The following is a 20,936-nucleotide window of genomic DNA, read 5'->3' as shown; positions in this document are numbered from 1 at the left end:
AAGTTAAGAAAGAATGCCTTATGAACTTGGAGTATAGACCTATAGGATATGGTATATTTTCTTTTCTTTTCTTTTCAGACAGAGTCTTGCTCTGTCACCCAGGCTAGAATGCAGTGGTGCAATCTCAGCTCACTGCAACTTCCACCTCCCAAGCTCAAGCAAGTCTCATGCCTCAGCCTCCCGAGTAGCTAGGATTACAGGCATGCACCACCATCCCTAGCTAATTTTTGTATTTGTAGTAGAGATGGGGTTTCACCATGTTGGCCAGGTTCGTCTTGAACTCCTGGCCTCAAGTGATCCACCCACCTTAGCCTCCCAAATTGCTGGGATTACAGGCTTGGGATACTATACCCAGCCAGGATACTATATATTTCCTAAAATCATAGTTGATAATTGGAGCTATTCTGAAGTGGCCAGACTAGTAAACCAAAGGGCAGACATAAGGAGATGTCTGAGGAGTCCCAGCTGTTTTAGCCCTCAGCTTGTTAAGTCTTCCCAGCTCAGATAGCAAACATGTGAGTAAGCAAATCTTTAGATGATTCCAGCTCCCAGTCTGTGAGACACCTCTACTGATGCTGAGTAGAGCAAAGTCATCCTCCACAAAGTTCTGCCCAGACTGCAGATTTATGAACAAAGTAAATGTTACCATTTTAAGCCATTAAGTAAGTTTTGGGGTAGTTTATTATGCAGCAACAAATAGCATTATAGCATCCTCTACATTAACAGAAAAAATATTTTTGATAACTTCACTAGATGCAGAAAATGTACTTGATAAAATTCAACAACAATTTATGATAAAAATGGAAACCTCTTAGAAAATTAGGAATGAAAAGAAACTTTCTCAATCAGACAAGACCGAGCATGTTCAGGGTGGTATGGCCATAGACATACTACATAATAGTGAGCCATTAAAAGTTTTTCTCTTGAGACCAATAAGAAGATGTGAACAATTGCTTCCATAGTACATTGACTTGCAGGTCCCATTCATGGGAATAGAATGTTAGTTGAGTAAATAGATAGGCAGGCAGGCAGATAGAGAGAGAGACAGATAGAAGGATAGATAGATAGATAGATAAATGGTAGGAGTTGGAAGGAAGGCAAACTGTTATTTCTCACAGGTGACATATTTAGGAACTTTAAAAAGCCAAAGACATATATCAAAAATTAATTAGAATTAGCTAATTATCAAATAAAATATCAACAATTAAAAACAATTATCTACTATCCAAAAATTATATAAAAAGATATTTTTATAAATATACAATTTAAAATGCCAGAGGGAAGTTCAATGAGAGATATATGAGAGCTCTTCACTGAAAGCTAGAGATAAATAAGAGATATAAATAAATGTAGGAAAATACCACGTTTATGGATTAGAAGGCACAATGTTGTATAGATATAAATTCCTCCCAAATTCATACATAGATAAAATGCATTCAAATAAAAATTTCAAAAGAATTTTGGTGAAAATTGACAAGCTGATTTTAAAATTCGTTTAAGTGCAAAGGAGCAGAATTGTCAATGTAACCTAAAGAGGGGATGGAGGAAGAATAGGAGAAGGACCCACATTGCCAGATATCAAGGCTCATTATGAAGTTGTAGTAAAGAAGACATTGTGGTGTTGGTGTGAGATAGTCACATAGACCAGGGGTTAACAACTGTGAGTCAAGAACAAACGCCAAATATGCATAGCTAATTGGCTTATGACAAAGTGACACTACAGAGCAATGGGAGAAAGGATGATCTTGTTAATAAAGTATACCAGATTAATTGTATATCCCTATGGAAAAAATGAATCTTGGAGTTGTCAATGTAATCTAAAGAGGAGGTGGAGGAGGAATAGGAGAAGGACCCACATTGCCAGATATCAAGGCTCATTATGAAGCTATAGTAAAGAAGACATTGTGGTGTTTGTGTAAGATAGTCAAATAGACCAAGGGTTAACAACTGTAAGAACAAGTGCCAAATATGCATAGCTAATTGGCTTATGACAAAGTGACACTACAGAGCAGTGGGAGAAAGGATGGGTTTTTTTAAATAAAGTACACCTGATTAATTGTATATCCATATGGAAAAAAATGAATCTTGGTCCTTTACCTTACACCATAGCAGTTATGGGTGGATCATAGTTCTAAGTGTGAAAGTAAAATTTAAAATATCTTAAAAGAAAACATGGGCAAAGATTTGAGGGTAGGCATAGATTTCTTAAATGGGATACAAAATGCTAATCAAAAGGGAAGCACTTGATATACTGTACTACATTAAAATTAGGAATTTATGTTTATAAAACACACTTTAGGAAAACTTTATGAAAGTAAAAAAAGGCAGGCCATAGATCAGGAAAAAGATATTTGCAATACATATCTCACAAAGGACTTTTGTCCAGAGTATATTAAAAACTCCTACAACTAAATTAGAACTAGGTAAATCATCCAATAGAAAAATGAGTAAATGACTTGAACTAGCACTTTGCAGTAAAGGAATATCTAAATGGTCAACAAACATATGAAAAGTATTTCAACCTCACTAATCACTGGGGAACAACAAATTTAAAGCACAATGTGATACCCAACAGAATTTCTCAAAAAAAAAAAAAAAAAAAAGAACCATTAACAATAGCAAGTATTCCATGTTCTGCAGGAGTGTGGTTTGGTATAACAGCTTTGGAAAACTGAACAAACACATACACACACCTTATAAGCCAGCAATCCCATCCTCAGGTATATGCAGAGAAAAAAAATGTCAATGTTCAGCAAAAGACATTTACAAAATTATTCGTAGCAGCACTATTCATGATAGCCAGAAAACTAAACATAACCCAAGTGTTCATCAAGATAAGTTAATTGTGATATATTCATACTCTGGTGGAATACTAAATAGAAATGAAAATAAATGAACCTCAACTATGTATAACATGGATGAATCTCACAAATACAATATTTAAAGGAAAAAAAACATATGTGAAAGAATGCATAATGGATGATTCCATTTCTATAAAGTTGAGCAACATGCAAGCCCAATCTGTTTAAAGTGCTATTAAAAGTGAGAAGAGTGGAATTCTGTGCAGGGGTAAAGCGATGAGTTACTAATGGACAGGGGCCATCAAACAGACAATGGTTTTGTCTGTAATGTTGCAGAAAATCCTCTGAGTTTTGTATCTTTCTCTGTAGGTAAAGGGTAGGCACATGCGGGATTCAGAGTAAAGGCATTCAGGTAAAGATTACAGTATGAACATGGTTTGAATTCCCTGGCTTCTATTCTTTCTGAGGTACAAAAAAAGTGAGGCAAAGTTAATTACACAAACTTTAGGCAGTGGATTTGTGTACAGGAATGTGTCATATTTATGCGACATATTGACCAAGATGACAACACAAACTGATATTTGATAAATAATCATTTAATTAACCAGCACTTCAAGTCCAGGAAAGTAGACATTTGAGCTACAAAAGGCTAGATTACCGATAATTACACATTTTCTCTAGCAGTAGTAAGAAAGCTCTCCAGCCCAGACACTTATTAGAGTGATGTTGCTTAAGGAAGAGTAGAGTTGATGAATGAAGATTCTGTATGTTGATTTGAAGGGAAAAATAAGTCCTTCATTTCCTCTTTTTCAGAAAATTTCTGATGGGTGTTCATCAATTTGTCTCTCTCTTTTTCAAGTTGTTTAATCTCCAGAGACAGCTTATACACCTCCAGGGCCACTTTCACATCCTCTGGGCTTGGGAGACACTGCATGAGTTTTCTGCCTGTGAGCACTTGCTCACAACCTTCAGGTGCCTCCTAAAAGTGATTTAAAGAAATGAGTAGGGGATGGGAGTACATTTTGAGAGTCATTACTGGCAAAAGGGAGACTGACCTGAAGAGCAAAGAGGAAATCAGGAGAGACAGTGCATCCTAGCAAGTGTTCACATGCAAGCCAAGCCCAGATCTGTCCTTGAGCAGCAACCAAGCAGGTTGAAGCTAAAAAGATGCTGGGCTCCAAAGCAGATGCAAAGCACATCCACAAGGACAACTGAGGCATGGTTCTGAGGACCAACCAGAAATGAAACAAATGCACAACCTTTATTGTAGATAATGTAGAGTGAGGGGTCAGGACGTCTGGATCAATAGACTCTCATGTCTAGAGATTTCGGCTCTAGACACACAGCAGGAAAATGTGTCTCTCTTGGCTTATTGCCATGCAAGTTTGGAAGTGCTAATTGTAGTAAGTTACTTATGCTTCCAGACAAAAGTCAGATCTCCCCATTGCTAACTGGGACAGAACCTTGGGAGAGGCCACTATTTTTAGGGATTGGTAGCACAGAACTTCCTTGAATTATGCCACTTACCCACTCACACCTAGGCACTTCTGGGTACCAGGTTCTCGTCTCTGAGCAAGGGATACTTTTGGAACCGATCACACCATAGCCAGAATCACATTCGATAGTGACATTTTCAGGCTCAACATACTGATCCTTATCCACAGTCAGCCTTCCATTCACTATTTCTGGTTTCAGACACAGAGCTGTAATGGAAACATATTTTTGAGCATACTGTTTCTAAAAAAAAAGTCATCATATCAGTATTGGATAATAAAATGGATAAGACATTGTATTCATAATTATATTCTGGTCTGCAGGTTGTTCTATGCTTTTATTTTAATGATAATTATAACAGTAATTATTAGCATTTATTGAACAAGTACTATATGTCAGTCTATGTGCTAAATTTTTTACTTATCTCATTTAATCCTCACTACCAATCTATGAGCTAGATACTATTATTATCACAATTTTACCAACAAGGAAACTGAAAAGTTAAATATTTCCTCAGTATCACATAGCTTGTAAGTGGTAAGAATTGGTGCTCTCAATTGCTCCATCCCACAGCCTTGATTTGTGTGATTCCTGATGTTTTATTTCCATTGTTCTTGCTTCATAATCTTTCTGGGTTAAATGGAGCCAGTGGTAATTATTAGCAGAATGATGAAAACTCTAAGCACAATCGAGAGATAGAGCCTTACTTGATTCGCCTTGTTTCAGCACCACCATCAGGTCATCAAAAGTGGAAATGTAAAGATCATGGGGAAATGGTAACCATCATGAAGTTTTTGTGGAGATTTCCAACACATCATAATTTGGGAATTAACACTTGAGATTCCTCTTTCTTGAGTAGTTGAAATTAACTCAGGATTCTCATGAAAACTAGAGTCACAAAGATATTCTCAGGTAAAAGATATTGTCTCAACATATTCTGGAAAGATACATAAGAACCTTGTAGTAGTGGTTCTCTCTGAACATAGGGCAAGCTATGATTTTGGAAGACTGGAATAGGAATAAAGTTCATTTTCAATGTGTCTGTCAATTACTTTTTAAAATATATCAGGCATAATTTAAATAGTATGAATAAATAAATAAAGACAAAATTTATGCTGCCTTTGATTAATAGGAAACATTGCTATTAATATTTTCTAATTCTGTCTTCAATGGATTATGAGTTGAGTTGGAGTTACCTTTACATTGAGGAAGTGCATGTTGCCACTGAAAAGACTTGCAGTAGATTGTAGCAAATCCAGCCAAAACATATCCTTCATCACATTCGTATGTAGCCTCAGGATAAGGAGTTATTAAAATAACTTCCTTGTAGTGTCCATGGGCAATACTGGGAGGGTAACTGCAAACTTGGATGATGAGAGAGACAGAAAAGCATGAACTCATAGTTTCAAATTAATCACCCCAAATCTGAGTGATCTGTAGGAGATTCAAATGTTCCCATCCAAATCCTTTTTCCATAAGGTAACTTGACACAACTCAACATTTATACTGCTTTCCACCTGAGAACCTACAGAAAAGCTTGATGTGAATGAAAGCAACTCTTGAGTTGAGAGAATCCTCCATTTTATAGAACTTTTCTTGGTTTTTGTTTACATGATCACTAAAATATTTCACTGCTTAGGGAAGTTAAATGAGCTTTGGTATGAAGGCATGAATTCAACCACAGAGAGTCATATTAAATGAAAATCAATCTCAATAGAAGTCAGACTAAGTAAAGGAAATATGTATCTGTGAATAGTTGTAAAGGCTCTGAATAACTGCAGGATCCCCAAACAATCTTATCCATAACTACAACACCATCAGAACATAATTAGCATATTTTACAATTTAAACAATGATTTCAGTGTTGACATAAGTAATATGAAATGCTGGGGTAGTCATGCTAGAAGGGAACATTCAAGTTTCAAGAACTCTTGTATGAAAAATTGCAACAAATTTAGAGCCTTGAGAATGTCAAAGGAAGTCCTGTGTTGAAGGATGATTGCCTCCTAAGATTAAAACTAAGTGTCGGAGATTTTAAAATGCTCTATTTTCTAAAAATAAAATAATCAGCACCTTTAACAAACCATGGACATTTGAAAAAATAAAAATACCTCTATTGGCCTTTCTTTTTCATGGATCCTTCAAATTCATCTAGCACTTTTTGTTTTTTCTTTTCAGATGGAGTCTTACTCTGCCACCCAGGCTGGAGTGAAGTGGCGAGGTCTCAGCTCACTGCAACCTCTGCCTCCTGAGTTAAAGCAGTTCTCGTGCCTCAGCCTCCCAAGTAGCTGGGATTACCAGTGTGCACCACTACACCCAGCTAATTTTTGTATTTTTAGTAGAAATGGGGTTTCACCACGTTGGCCAAGCTGGTCTTGAATCCCTGACCTCAGGTGATCCACACACCTCAGCTTCCCAAAGTGCCGGGATTACAGGCATGAGCATCCACACTTGGCCCTATCTAGCACTATTTCTGTTTAACCAAACTAGTCAGCTCCTCCTTCCCTAAACTTGTCATGTACATTTCCACTTCTATATATTAACATTTCCTCCTGGGACTCCTCCTTATCAGAATTTGCTTACCTTCTCTAATTGTTATCTCAAGTCCTACTTCTCCATGAAACTTTCTTTGATTATTTCAATACACAATGTCTGTTCTTTCCTTATATAACACTTGTTAGCAGTAGATTACTTAAGATTAATAGAGTTTAATTAATGGAACATAAACAAATTGAGTGGTGCGAAGGATATGTGGTAACAAATGTTTTGTACCCATGCCATGTCCCTTTGGACTTCTGACTACAGTTGCAGATGAAATATATAGTTTTACACAAGCTCAGACTTATGCTGATGATGTTCTACAGAAAGCATTCAACATGAATCTGTCAGTATTACTTTGGAGCCTCTTTTGCAGCTGAAAGAGCACAGTTACAATTGAGGCTCAGTTACTGACTAAATTACTGAAGCAGTTACTGCCCTTTCAACCCTAAACCAATGAGCAACAGAAAGTACTGGATAAATGTCCCAGTCTCCCATCCTTCAGACAGATAATTATGAAAGGCATTCCTTACAATTCTCTGTGGTCCCAAAGAATTGAGCCCCTGCTGCTTATAATAGTCACCTTTGCTTATTCCCCTTGTCTCCCTCCCAACCCTCGCTCCTACCTCCTAGAATCACCTCCAAAATAAACTACTGGCTCCCAAGTCATTTTTCTCAAGTTTTGCTTTTAGAGAAACCCAAACCATAGTACCAAGTAATCACCATCGTGTTGATGTGAAGAGTCTTTCATGATGAAGATACTTCCATAATAATGACATTTTCAATGTCTTATCCTGATTAAAGACAGATGTTTATCACCTAGATGCTTATTTCTTCTCCTTGGTATTTCAACAGAGAGGTGGTTCAGTAGGTCTGAGTCAAAGCAAGGAAAGAAAAGGCTGACACTGTCAGCCACTAGGCTTCAAGGCTCTCCCTAACAGATCACTTCTTCAACCTGGAGCTTCCATTGTTATACAATATGTAAATCATGTTTTCTGCCTTGACTTATAAATATGGAGCTTTGTGAGGTAGTGTCCTTCTTTACTAAAACATCAGCATATATGCAGGAAAAATGACAAAATGAAACTGAAAGACTTCATCAATTCTACTTTTTTCTCTTACGAGAAAATTTCTCCTGTAGGTTTGTCTTCCAACATATTTTGTTCTATAGCTGCCTTGCATGATGCTAGTGGTGTGTATCTGTGATCCTCTTTGCACAATGCTTCTTGGAGGAACAACCTCAAATTCAGTTAGTTTTAAGTACTTTGATCTTTTGTGGAACCAAGTGGAATCATTTGGGGAAACTAGGAAATAATTATGACAAGTTCTCTCAATATTCTTACCTGGCTCACATGCTGGCATTTTAGGCTTCCATGTGCCATCTGTATGGCATGAACTCTCCCCATCAACAGAAACAGGATAATAGCCTTCATCACACATATATGAAATATAGTATCCATAGGCATAGACACATCTACCAGTGAAATACCTCCTTTCATTTATGATTCTGATATTCTCCAGATCTGGTGTTGGGCAACATACCCCTGATGAATTAAAAAATGTTCAACATTACATGTCTGTATCAAAATATCTCAGGTACCCCATAAATATCTACACCTACTATGTACCCACAAACATTTTTAAAAATTTTTTTAAATGATGTTCACGTTTAGTAAATCAATCAGGAGGACACACCTTTGGCTGAAGACCTGATTCCACTTTATAGATGTTAATATCTGAAGACAAACTCATAGAAGCAGAGAGTAGAACGGTGGATGTGAGAGGCTGGAGAAGGGAGGGGAAATAACTCTCCACTTGTTTAACAGGTGTAAAGTTTCAGTTGTGCAAGATTAATAAGTTCTAGAAATCTGCACTACAAATAGTGCCTATAATTAACAGTACTATATTGTACACTGAAAAACTTGTTGAAAGGGTAGATCTCATGTTAAGTGCTTTTGCCATAATTTAAAGAGAAAAAGAGAAAGAAAGAAACAAAGAAGTTGAGAGAAGAGTTAGACCAAATATATTCTCCGAATTCTGCCATTGTTTGGTTGAAACGCTATTACTTCATTTCCCTCCAACTGTGTTTCTTCATTAGAAGTCCTTAAAATTAGTGTTGATTTTGGCAGTGATGAGCTAAGCAATTTAGATTCACCTCCTCTTTGGTAACAAGTAGAAAAACATAGTGGGAAGGGGGCGGTTAATCCATGAAGAATTCAGGTGCTAAGACCTTAATTGTCTTAGTTCTTTAAATGAGAAAGAAAGATACCCAACGAGGTATGCCAGGAATGTAGATATATATACACACACACACACACACACACAAACACTATATATATATAATATCCCTTGGTATTTCAACAGAAATACCAATATATAATATTATATCTATATTTCTCTGTTGAAATATATATAATATTATATATATAATACTATATAAATATACACAATAATTCTCCTCCCCGCAAAATACAACTGAGTGGCTAAGAAGCTGATCAGAACTCAATGTGTGTGACTGCTGGTGACCCGCAGCTCTTGGGAATCTTTAGAACTATACCTTGAAGTAAGAACAAACCAAAAATAGACCAACTATCTGTAATACGTACTGAAACCCAGGCTTGTATCATTACATTCCCTGATTGGATTCGGGTCATTCAAAGCCCTTAATGCCTCTTACTACCTGCCACAAGCAAACAGGAGACCAGACAAGGTTATTAAAAGCCAAAGAAAGCAAGAGACAATGCTAACAGATCTGAGAGGATCCAGAAAATGAAGTTCTAAACATTGATTTAAAAGCCACTTTGTTTTGTTATGTAGAAGGAAATAAAATACAACATTGAGAATTTTGGTAGAAAAATCAATATCAATACTACAAATCCACTACAAGTGGGAACCTTGAAACTGAAAAAATAATAAAGTTAAGAATTCAATTAATAATTAATATCAGATAATACATCAATGAAGAAAGAATTAGTGAACATAATTTATATTCATAATAAAATGCTGAGAAACAAAAAGTAAAAACACCAATAAGAGCACAGGAAATATAGAAGATTTAGTATAAAAGCTTAACATAAATGTAGCCAAAGTGTCAGTAGAAAAGTGAAACTAGGGCTGAAATTGTACTCTAATAAAATACTTATTTGTAATATTGAAGTATTTGAAGTTGAAAATTTTTCCAGAATCAATGAAAGGCATCAAACCTCATATTCTAGAAATATTCTAAATCTCAAGCAAGCTAAACATAAAGAAACCAACCCAGGCATATCTGACAAAAACTGCTAAAAAGTAAAGACAAGAACATCTTAAAAGCAATCAGAAAAAATAGATAACCTTCACATGATCAACAGTACGACTAATAGCAAAATTCTTGACAGAAACAATTAAAGGCAGAAGACAATGGAATGAAATCTTTCACATGACCACGGAAAATAATTGCCAATCTAGAATTTTATATCCAGTAAATATATTTTCAAATATTAAGGTGAAATAATGGCGCATTGAGGAAAAACAAAAAGAGAAATTTATCATCAACAGGTTCTCACTAAAGGAAACTAAAGAGTATTTATGAGGCAAAAGAAAGGGACAATAGATATGACTGAAGAATCAGAAGAGAATAAAATAGTAATTATGTGAACACATATAAACTAATTGGATTTACTAAAATAATAATAGCAATAGTAATAATGATAATAATGCAGAGTTTAAGACACATTTATAATTGAAGTACACAAAAATAAAATCATATTAAGTCAGGCAGGATAAATCAAGTTTAAGGTTTCTAAGGCTTTTCATTGCCTGGGAAGAGGCAGAAGTAGTAAATTATGTGTAAACATCATAAAAAGAGCTAAAAGTAAATAAATACCAAGTAAATACCAGGTAAAAAATGGAAAAAAAAATTTAAATCAATTCTAAAGAATGGAAAAAAAGAATGTAAAACAAAAAAGTATGTAGCAGATAGATACTAGATATAAATTCAAATATATTAATAATTACACTAACTGTAAACTGACGAGTGCTCTAATTAAATAATGAAAATTGTCAAGTAGGATTAAAATATCCAACTCTGTCTTGCTTCCAAGATACACTTAAAAAATATATGATTATAGAAATTTTAAAAACAAAAAACTAAAAGAAGATAAACCATGTAAACACTAACTCAAAGTTGTCAGAATTACATTAATGTAAAAGTAGAATTTTAAAGATAAAATAGTTGTAGTAATAGAGTCATTTTATAATGATAAAAGGTGAAATTTATCAGGAAAATATATCATTCTAAATTTGTATGCATCTAGCAATGTAGTCTCAAAATACACAAAGCAAAAAATGATTTGAAAAAACAAAAAAGATGGCCAGATGTGGTGGCTCACACCAGTAATCTCAGCACTTTGGGAGGCTGAGGTGAGTGAATTTCTTGAGTCCAGGAGTTTGAGAGCAGTCTGGACAACACGGGAAAGTCCTATCTTTACAAAAAATACAAAAATGAGCCAGGTGTGGTGGTGTACACTTATAGACCCAGTTACTGAGTCAGGAGGATGGCTTGAGCCCATAAAGTTAAGGCTGCATCGAGCCGAGATCATGCCACTGCATTCCAGCCTGGGTGACAGAGCAAGACCCTGTCTCAAAACAAGCAAGCAAGCAAATAAACAAATAAAAACTCTGAAAAGACAAAAGACAAACAAAACTTTCTTAGTAACAGAGAGAACAAGCAGATAAGAAATAAATATAGATACGGGAATAGATTTGAACAAAACCATTAAAATTAGATCTTATTGATGTATATATAACATTGCACCCAACAACTGCAAAATATGCATCTTTTCAAGTGCACACAGAACAGTTATAAAAATTAACTATATGCTATGGAGTGAAGCAAGTCTCAGCAAATTTCAAGGATTGTGCTCAACATTTTCAATAGCAAAGAAGATACACACACATACACACCACACAAAGTTCAAGTCTACTTACTCTCACACTCGTTGGAAGATGTCCATGTCAAATTTTCCTGACAAGTCACAGTCAGAGGCTCATCTAAAACAGCTCTATAGCCAGGTTTGCATAGATATTTCAACTCAGTTCCAATTTCAAATATTTCGTGATCACTTAGGTTATAGTCATTTCTCTCCCAGGAAGCATAGGAAATGTCCGGTAGGTCAGTACAAGCATCCACTCATAAAGAAAGCACAAGGGTGAAAGAAACGTGTTACTGGGAATGGCAGAGTGACTCAGGAGCCTGTCACAAAATAGTGATATCACATACTCATTCAGCAAAAAATGAGACGGTAAAGATTAAATGGGAATTCCAGAAAAAGACTCGGCAGCACCATTGCCCAGTAGACTAGCGTCTATTAAGTGCATGTGTCTACTAAATGCATGTGCCACTGGAGAGGTTGTACTGAGAAGCACGCCATGGTGCAGGAAGGGGACAGTTTCTAGGTGCTGGGCCAACTCTGTAGGAGCTTAGTTTTCCTTTCACGTCACTGCACTTTAGAATGGTTGGTCTTCAGGGGAAGCATTAGGATCACTAGAAAGACACAGCAAAAATTTGCTCCAGGATGAGACTGACTTTCTAATCTCGTTGCCTAATGGGGAATTAAAATAAGAGGGATTCTTCTCGACATCATGACTCTATCATCTGCAACTTCATGCTTTGGCTTCAAACCAAGCCCCATGTAACTTTTGCAGCTGGGCCTTTCGTCTTGTATTTTTTTTTTCTATTCAACAATATGCTAAAGGTCCGTGTGAATCAAGGAGAGGATATGTGTCTGTCAAACTGTATATTTATTGAATTTCATCACTACACATTTTGAATGGCACCTAAGTTCATGTGATAGCAGAAGAGACTAGATAAACCACAACGTAGTGGTGGCTTCCATCTCCAATTAACTATGTGAGCTAGTGTCAGTTACTTAATCTTTCTTTTTCAGTTTTCTCATCATTAAAATTGGATTAAAAGTAGCAGCTTCTTAGAATAGTTGTAAATATTGAATGAGTTAATTGATGTAAAGCACTTAGAACAGTGTTTATCACATAGAAAATGCTCAATAAATGTTAGCAATAAATCATTAATGTTATAAATGATCTGTATGTATTTACAACATCAAGGTCTCAAGACCAATATTGGCCCATAGAGCATTTCTATGCAAATTATGAAAAAGAACTGCCTTAAAGGAATCTTACTTCCATTGTTCAAAAAATTATCTTAATATGTTGATTTTGTTAGACTGAAACACTTTACTATTGTCTCCTGGAAAATTTTTACAGCAAATATGTAAGTCTATAATATCTATGAAGTCGTTGGTCTCATGACTATATGATATATATGAAATTTTTCCAATAGCACTAAGATATCATTAACAAAAAAAAAATCTTCCTTCTAACAAGAAAAGTATTAATGTATCTTAAAATGATTATTGAGAGTCGAGTTGGCTTGTGCCTATGAGCATGCCACACCTATATGTCAGGATAATTTTAGATCCAAATATTGGAACTCCATCATAGTCCATACTCACTGGATACACAAGAGGGAACAGAAGGATACCACTCATTATTCGCTTCACAATAGATTAAACTGCTGCCTCTGAGGCTATAACCTTCCTCACAGTTAACCACAATAGAGTCTTTGTAAGTGTAGAGGGGTCCAAATCCAGAAACAAAGATTGCCTTTGGAATCTGTGGTCGATGACAGACAATTTCTAAAGAAGCATATAAAAAGACATCTGAGTTATCAGAGAGAAATGGCAGTAAAGATGTGACTGTAACTGTTGGCATTGCTTCAAGGAGGGCCTAATACAAGTATATATTTAATAGATACCGAACAAAGAAAACATTTTGGAGATTTGTATACTTCAAGTTACCAGAAACCTCAGCAAAATGAGGTCCCATCATGTTGGTCATGTAAAGTCCTCCAGCTTTCTCATCAATAACAATGAGCAATATCTAAACCCTGAAGTCCAAATCTCAGTGTCTCAAAATCCTTCCATTAAATGGCCTAATTTACTGGATGATTTTGGTTGGGGGTCAGTGACCCATGGTAATGATATGGTGTCATGCAGAGGCAGCCAGGGCATCGGAAAATCTGTGCTGCGCCTCCATAAGCAGAGAACAAGCTGTCTTCACCCCACATGTTAGTCATCACATCCTGTCAATCCTGCCACCTTAATTCCTCTATACTTCCTCAACTTCCCTCCAGGCTCACTGCTATGGCTACAGTTGAAGCCACCTTCATTTCCTGGCTGAAAGGTTGCAACAGGTGCCTATCAGTTAGGTTTTGTCTCACTTCACATTGTCCTTTTAATGTTGTCCCTTTTCCTTCATTCCAAACTCCTGAAAGTGACACACAAGGCTTTCGTAACCTGGTCCCTACTAACTTATCCAGCCTCAGCTCCTGCCTTTTCCACTTCTTGCAGTCTTTTCACTATTATGTTCTCTCTTGCCCCGGCACTGGCTGTGTCCTGTACTGAGTCAAAACAATATGTGATACTATGGTTTTAGGCACTTTAATTGCAGTAAAGAATAATGTCCTAAACAAGCAAGCTGAATCATTACTGATATTGACGAAACATCTCTTCTGGCTTCCATAGAGAGGCCAAGGGAAAGTACTTTCTTTCATTGTGTTGTATTACCTTTATTACCTGCTGGTGTTGGTGTTGTTTTGTTTGCTCCTTAGGCATGCGTGGTTGACATTATTAGTGTCCACCCATATTTCCAGTTATTGTAAGATAAACAAAAGACAGTGTTTCCCAGTTACTCTACATTATGCAGAAACAAGGAACTAGTTCTGGCCAAAAGGCTGTAATGACAAGTGATATGTGTCACTTGCAGGTCAAACAACTGAAGAGCCAGAGACTGACTTTCCTTTTTCTCTTCTCCAGCTGAACTAATTGTGGAAGTTTTGACTTGGAGGTGTCAAAGATCTAAACAATCTGGATTACCATATAAGTGACAGCTGCCCTAGGGAGTTTCCCAGGCTAGCAGTGCACTAAGAAGAAACTTGAAAAAACATTTACTATATAAAGGCCTTAAGATTTAGGTGTTGATTACTACTGCAGCACACCCTATGCTGTTCTGACTGATACAGCATGCAACAAGATTGGTGGAACAAATGAATGACTCCATCTTTGTAATGATTAGTTTCTCTTTTAATCATTCCATCTTCCCTAATAAATACGCCTTCCTTTTGCTTTTAAACAAATAAAAGAGATAAAAGCAGAACTTATCATTCTGACTTACTTTCACAGATAGGAGGGTGTGGGCTCCAGACACCTATTGCTTTATTCTCCACCGTGCAGGAGATGGAGGCGTTGCCTATGAGTGAGAAGTAGGGGTTGCAGGTGTAAGTGACAGAGGAGGCATATGGGTAGAATTCTCGATCTCCACCGCTGTATTTCCCATTCCTGATGTCTGGAGGGGGCTCGCACTTGGCAACTGGGGTGAGTGAGTGAAGAGAAAGAAATACTCAGGGTAGGCATTGTGTTAAATCCAAAATTCATGCAAATTCTAATGGAGGATAAAAGAAGTAGTGAAATTTCACAGTAGTGTTATTACCTAAAGTAGTTTAGGTTTGTAGTCAGGTCAGAAAAAAAAGTTTTACTTACTTACACATTCTGGGAGAGGATCACTCCAGTCAACTCCTTTACCTTGGATCTGACAACGACTGGTGGTTGAGCCAATTAAGAAAAACCTAAATAAGGTAGGTCAAAGATTTTAGTGGAATTCATTTACTCTAGACATAAATTATCTATGAGGTTTTGGACAAATCAGAAAAAAATAAATATTGAGTACTATGCTTAGTACATGTGTGATGTAATAATCTGCACGCCAAATCCCCACGACATGAATTTGCCTATATAACAAACCTGCATATGTACCCCTGAACCTAAAATAAAAATTATAAAAATATATATTTTTGCAAACTTTCTTATCTCCTGCCTGTTCTCCTGAAAATGTATTTATCTTTCTAAAAAGTCATTTGCTTCCTGTAAGTGCCTTTCTCCCATCACCTACTAAAATGGTATATAAGCCCCAAATTCAAATTACCCCCTTTGAGTTACTCATCACCAAGCTCTCCCACATGTATGTTGCATCAATAAATACTGTAATTTCCTCCTGTTAAAGAAAAAAAGAAACAAATTTTTATTAAATATTTTGAAATGAAAAAATAATGCTTTCTTGATTTCTAATGACCATTTAGGCCAGCTTGCAGTTACATTTTCTCACATCAAGCAAAGGCTTTATTTGTTCAATTTTAAAATGCTCTAGCTTGTCTAAGCAACTTAAGTTTTTTCTTTGTATCACATGGTACCTATCCACAATGAATAAAAATAGAACAGAACAAGTTTTACACCTAAAATCTGAGGACTTGGCTTAAATCTTACACTCTCTCTAACAAGCTATAAATCAGGCAGCTCAAAACAAGTAAGTGGTTCACTCAAGTTTGTTATGTCCTTTAAATAAAGGAGCAAGACACATTACTGATGTGTACTAGTACTCTGACCTCTAAGTTGAATCTTTCTTCTGGCTTCTAGAACTTGGTTTACTCTCATAAACCTGAGAGTTACTTAGAAACTCTTAAGTTCCTAACTTCCTGATTATCATCTCATTGTTCTTGCTCTTGACAAGTCCCAGTCTTTCTTCTAGGACTTTTTGCCTTAAAAAAAAAAATTTATCCTAAATATCAATAATAAGCTTCTGAATAAAATATTATCAAACAGAGTCCAGGAACACTTTAAAAGAAAATTATACAATGACCAAATAGTACAGTTTTATTTCAAGAATAAAAGGATTCTTCAAAATTAGGAGATATATTAATACAGAATACTTTGTTATAGACTGAATGTACCTACTCAAAATTTGTATGTGGAAGCCCTAATCCCCTTGTGTGGCTACATTTGCATAAGGAAGTAATTAATGTTCAGAAGGGTGGGGCCCTGATCCAATAAGATTAAAGTCCTTATAAGAAAAAACACCACAAAGATCTCCCACTTGCAGTCCCTGCGCCCTCATGCTGACACCAGGGAAGGGTCATGTGTGGACATGGTGAGAAGACAATCAGTCATCTGCAACCCAGGCGGGGAGCCCTCAATGGGAACCAAACCCTGCGGGACCTTGTTCTGAGACTTCTAGACTCCAGAACTGTCCCAGTCCATGGGATTTTGGTATTTTGTTATGACAGCCTGAGCAGACTAATATATACATGATATTAATAAATCTATTAAGAAAAATCATCTTGATAGTCACTAAAATGGCATTTGAAAAACAACCAACAATTAGCTTTGGCCAAAAATGTTCAATATAATGGGAATCAGTGGAGATACAGCTCCACTAAATTTAGGAAGAAAATGCTTACTAGTCATTTCTGCTAGAGTCAAGAATAAGAGAACAATAGCTGGTATCAATTTTTTATTTGAGGTAATTGCTAGCATAAGTACACAAGAAAAAGGAATTAGAAGTACAAAAATTGGAAAAGAGAAAATAGCAGAATCATTATTTTCAGATTACATAATTACATATCTGAAAATCCCAAGAAAATCTAACTGTATTAGTCCGTTTTCACACTGCTGATAAAGACATACCTGAGCCTGGGTAGTTTATAAAGAAAAAGAGGTTTAATGGACTAACAATTCCACATGGCTGAGGAAGCCTCAAAATCTTGGTGGAAGGGAAAAGGCATGTCTTACATGGCAGCAGGCAAGAAAGAATGAGTGCTAAGTGAAAAGGGAAACACCTTATAAAATAATCAGATTTCGTGAGACTTAATCATCACCATGAGAACAATATCGGGGAAACCGCCCCCACTCCATGATTCAGTTATCTCCCATGGGGTCCCTTCCACCACATGTGGGAATTATGGGAGCTACAATTCAAAATGAGATTTGGGTGGGGACAAAGCCAAGTCATATCACCAACTGATAGACTATTATAAGTAATAAGGAAATTCAAGGTATTAGCTGAGATAGGGGATTAATATATAGAAATAAGTAGTTTCCATATATATGACTAAAAATTGTTAGGAGATATAATGGAATAAAAGACACCATTTGCAATCTCAAAAATAAGACGAAAATAAAATAATACAGCAAAGACTAAACATAAGAATTGAAAAATGTAAATGGGGAAAACTTTAAAACAGTCCTGAAACACGCACATACAGCCACACACACATAGACGACTAGGACAAATGGGAAGTCTTGGCTGGCAAGATGCAACATCATAAAATGTCTATTCTCTTAAAGTTCATTTAAAAGCTTAATACAATCAATTAAAAGTAAAACTCAACCAATTTAAAAGTTCATATAGAAACATAAACAAGCAAACATAGGAAAACTATAAAAACAGAACAGTCAGGCGGATACCTCTAAGTGATATTGCACACTAAAAATTCAAGAGAAAGGACCTGGTTGTGTGAATATACAGAAAGACGAAAAGCATTGAATAGAACATCTAAAAAAGACTAATATACACTGAAGAATTAAATACGTATTTTTAAAAGATGTTCTCTCGCATGGATTAGGTGTAGATCTATTAATAAATGATGCCAAGACAATGTAAAGGCCATCTAGAGAAAGATATGGATTCTTTCTGTATTTTTTTTAACATTTGCATGTGAACCTATACTTATCTCAAAATAAAAAGCTTTTCATCCCTGAGAGGTCTGAAAAAATAAAAAACTTAAAAAATACTGTACAGAGGTTTTTTCTCTCTTTAATAGGCAAAAATTCAAAAGTTTGATAAAATAGTGAATCATGGAGGTGTAGACATAGGCATTTGTTTATATTACAAAATATTACAGTTTATAAAGAGCAATTTGGCAATATTTAGCAAAATTTCAAAGCATCTTCTCTTTAATCCAACAATCCCACCTCTGGGAATTTGTCCTACAAACATCTCTCTATATTAATACATATACCATAACATATATACAAAGTATGCATCAGGACATTGTATGTAACAGGAAAAGATTGGAAACACACAAAAGTCCATCAGTAGGAATCATTAAATAAACTATGATAAGCTACGATACATGCATTAGAAAACTATACAGCTGTAAACTTACATATACACACAGACAGAGAGAATGAGGAAACACTTGGTGCATGAATGTCAAAGATCTCTAGTACATATTTGTCTTAGATGTTTCTGGTTGCTTTAACAAAATACCATAGACTGGATGGCTTAAACAACAGGAATGAATTTCTCACAGTGCTGGAAGCTAGGAAGTCTGAGATCAGGGTACCAACATAGTTAGGTTCTGGTGAGGGCCCACTTCCTGGTTTGCAGATGGTTTGGCTTCTTGCTGTGTCCTCACATGGCAGAGAAAGAGACAGAGAGAGAGAGAGAGCTCTCACGTCTTTTTATGAGGACACTAATCCCCACATGAGGACTCCGCTCCCAAGACCTAATTATCTCCCAAAGGCCCCATCTCCAAATACTATCACACTGGGGATTCAGATATGAATTTTAAGGGAATACCAAAAAAATTCAGTCCATAGCAATGTTGTAAGTGAAAAAAACAAAAGCAAGGTTCAAAACATTGTACGCAGTCAGATATCTTCTGTTATAATAAAGGGGGGAAAATGTTGATAAAAATACTTGTACTCACTTGTATTTATAGAAGTAAACACTAAAGGGATAAATCTGAAATTAATCAATGTCATTTTCTGTCAGAGGGTAGAGAGAAATGGGGTGAATGAGGGTGGGGTGGAAGTGAGAATTACTGATGTATGTCTTTTTTTGCCACTTTTATTTTTGAAACATATAAATGCATTAACTCCTTATAAAAATTAAATGAAAAGGAAATTATTGCTTCTAGGTTGCCTTATACTCACCCCTCTGAGCAGCTGAATTCTATGGTTGAACCAAGGAGAAGATCTTTCTTAACTTCCACTATCCCATTGATTAATTCTGGATTTCTGCATCGTTTCTCTAGGAGGAAAATTAAAATAATGACTCATGATTCCAATTACTCACAAAATAGAACATTAGGGAAAAAAAAGTCTGGTTCACTAACTTTAACTCCTGCTTCCAGATAGACCTAGAGATATTTTTCAATGCTTATTTCTTATTCTGACTCATTTTTTCTCTTTCTATGGAAAGAGGGCGCTTTATGGAGTGGGCCCTATTTCTCTTATCCTTTAGTACAGGGAGAAATATAGAGTAGATAGAAACCGGCCTGGATTGCTCTGGTCTGAACTCAAATCACGTAGGGCTTTAATCATTGAACAAAGGAACCCATGATGGCTGCTGCACCATTAGGATGTCCTGATCCAACATCGAGGTCGTAAACCCTATTGTCGTTATGGACTCTAAAATACGATTGCACTGTTATCCCTAGGGTAACCTGTTCTGTTGGTCAAGTTATTGGATCAATTGTGGGCATTGATTCGCTTTGGCTGGTGTAGCCTTAGCATAGGTTGTTCGGAGGCTGAGTTATGCTCCGAGGTCACCCCAACCAAAATTTTTAATGCAGGTGTAGTAAGTTAAAGTCCACAGATTTGTATGGTTTAGATTGCATTAGTAAATTAAAGCTCCATAGGGTCTTCTTATCTTATTATCTTATGTCCGCCTCTTCACGGGCAAGTCAAGTTCACTGGTTAAAAGTAAGAGACAGTTGAACCCTCGTGGTGCCATTCATGCAAGTCCCTATTTAAGGAACAAGTGATTATGCTACCTTTGCACCGTCAGGGTACCGCGGCCCTTAAACATGTGTCACTTGGCAGGCGGTGCCTCTAATACTGGTAATGCTAGAGGTGATGTTTTTGGTAAACAGGCGGGGTTAAGTTTGCCGAGTTCCTTTTACTTTTTTTAACCTTTCCTTGGAAGCATGCCTGTGTTGGGTTAACACTGTGAGTAGTATTAGTTTTGTTTGTGTTTGTAAATATTGGACTGTTAAGTATCAGTGAAATTTTTCAGTCTGATGTAGGCTTATGCAGTGGAGAAAATTTTCATGTTACTTACACTAACATTGTTGCTTCTATGAAATAATAGATTAATCCAATGTGATGCGAGGAGTTCAGTAGTACGTTTGGGATTTTTCAGGTGTTTGATGTTGAGTTTGAACGCTTTCTTAATTGATGGCTGCTTTTGGGCCAACTATGGAAATTG

At 36.2% G+C, this 20,936-nt stretch overlaps 1 protein-coding gene across 1 annotated transcript in view; it reads right to left on the bottom strand.

The window, feature by feature from the left end:
* Nucleotides 1-3,381: 3,381 nt before the first annotated feature.
* LOC105509464 (zona pellucida sperm-binding protein 3 receptor-like) overlaps nucleotides 3,382-20,936 on the bottom strand; it is a 30,562-nt gene continuing 13,007 nt past the window's right edge. Inside the window, 8 exon segments of the mRNA XM_011938705.1 lie at nucleotides 3,382-3,780; nucleotides 4,329-4,504; nucleotides 5,492-5,659; nucleotides 8,177-8,377; nucleotides 11,802-12,005; nucleotides 13,346-13,528; nucleotides 15,066-15,260; nucleotides 19,728-19,757. Coding sequence (XP_011794095.1) covers nucleotides 3,532-3,780; nucleotides 4,329-4,504; nucleotides 5,492-5,659; nucleotides 8,177-8,377; nucleotides 11,802-12,005; nucleotides 13,346-13,528; nucleotides 15,066-15,260; nucleotides 19,728-19,757 — 1,406 coding nt within the window. The 3' untranslated portion in view covers nucleotides 3,382-3,531.

Source organism: Colobus angolensis, unplaced genomic scaffold, assembly GCF_000951035.1.
Source record: "Colobus angolensis palliatus isolate OR3802 unplaced genomic scaffold, Cang.pa_1.0 Scaffold100, whole genome shotgun sequence".
NCBI lineage: Eukaryota > Metazoa > Chordata > Mammalia > Primates > Cercopithecidae > Colobus > Colobus angolensis.
The sequence above is the reverse complement of the archived record's forward strand: the minus strand, read 5'-3'. Positions and strand labels throughout refer to the sequence as shown.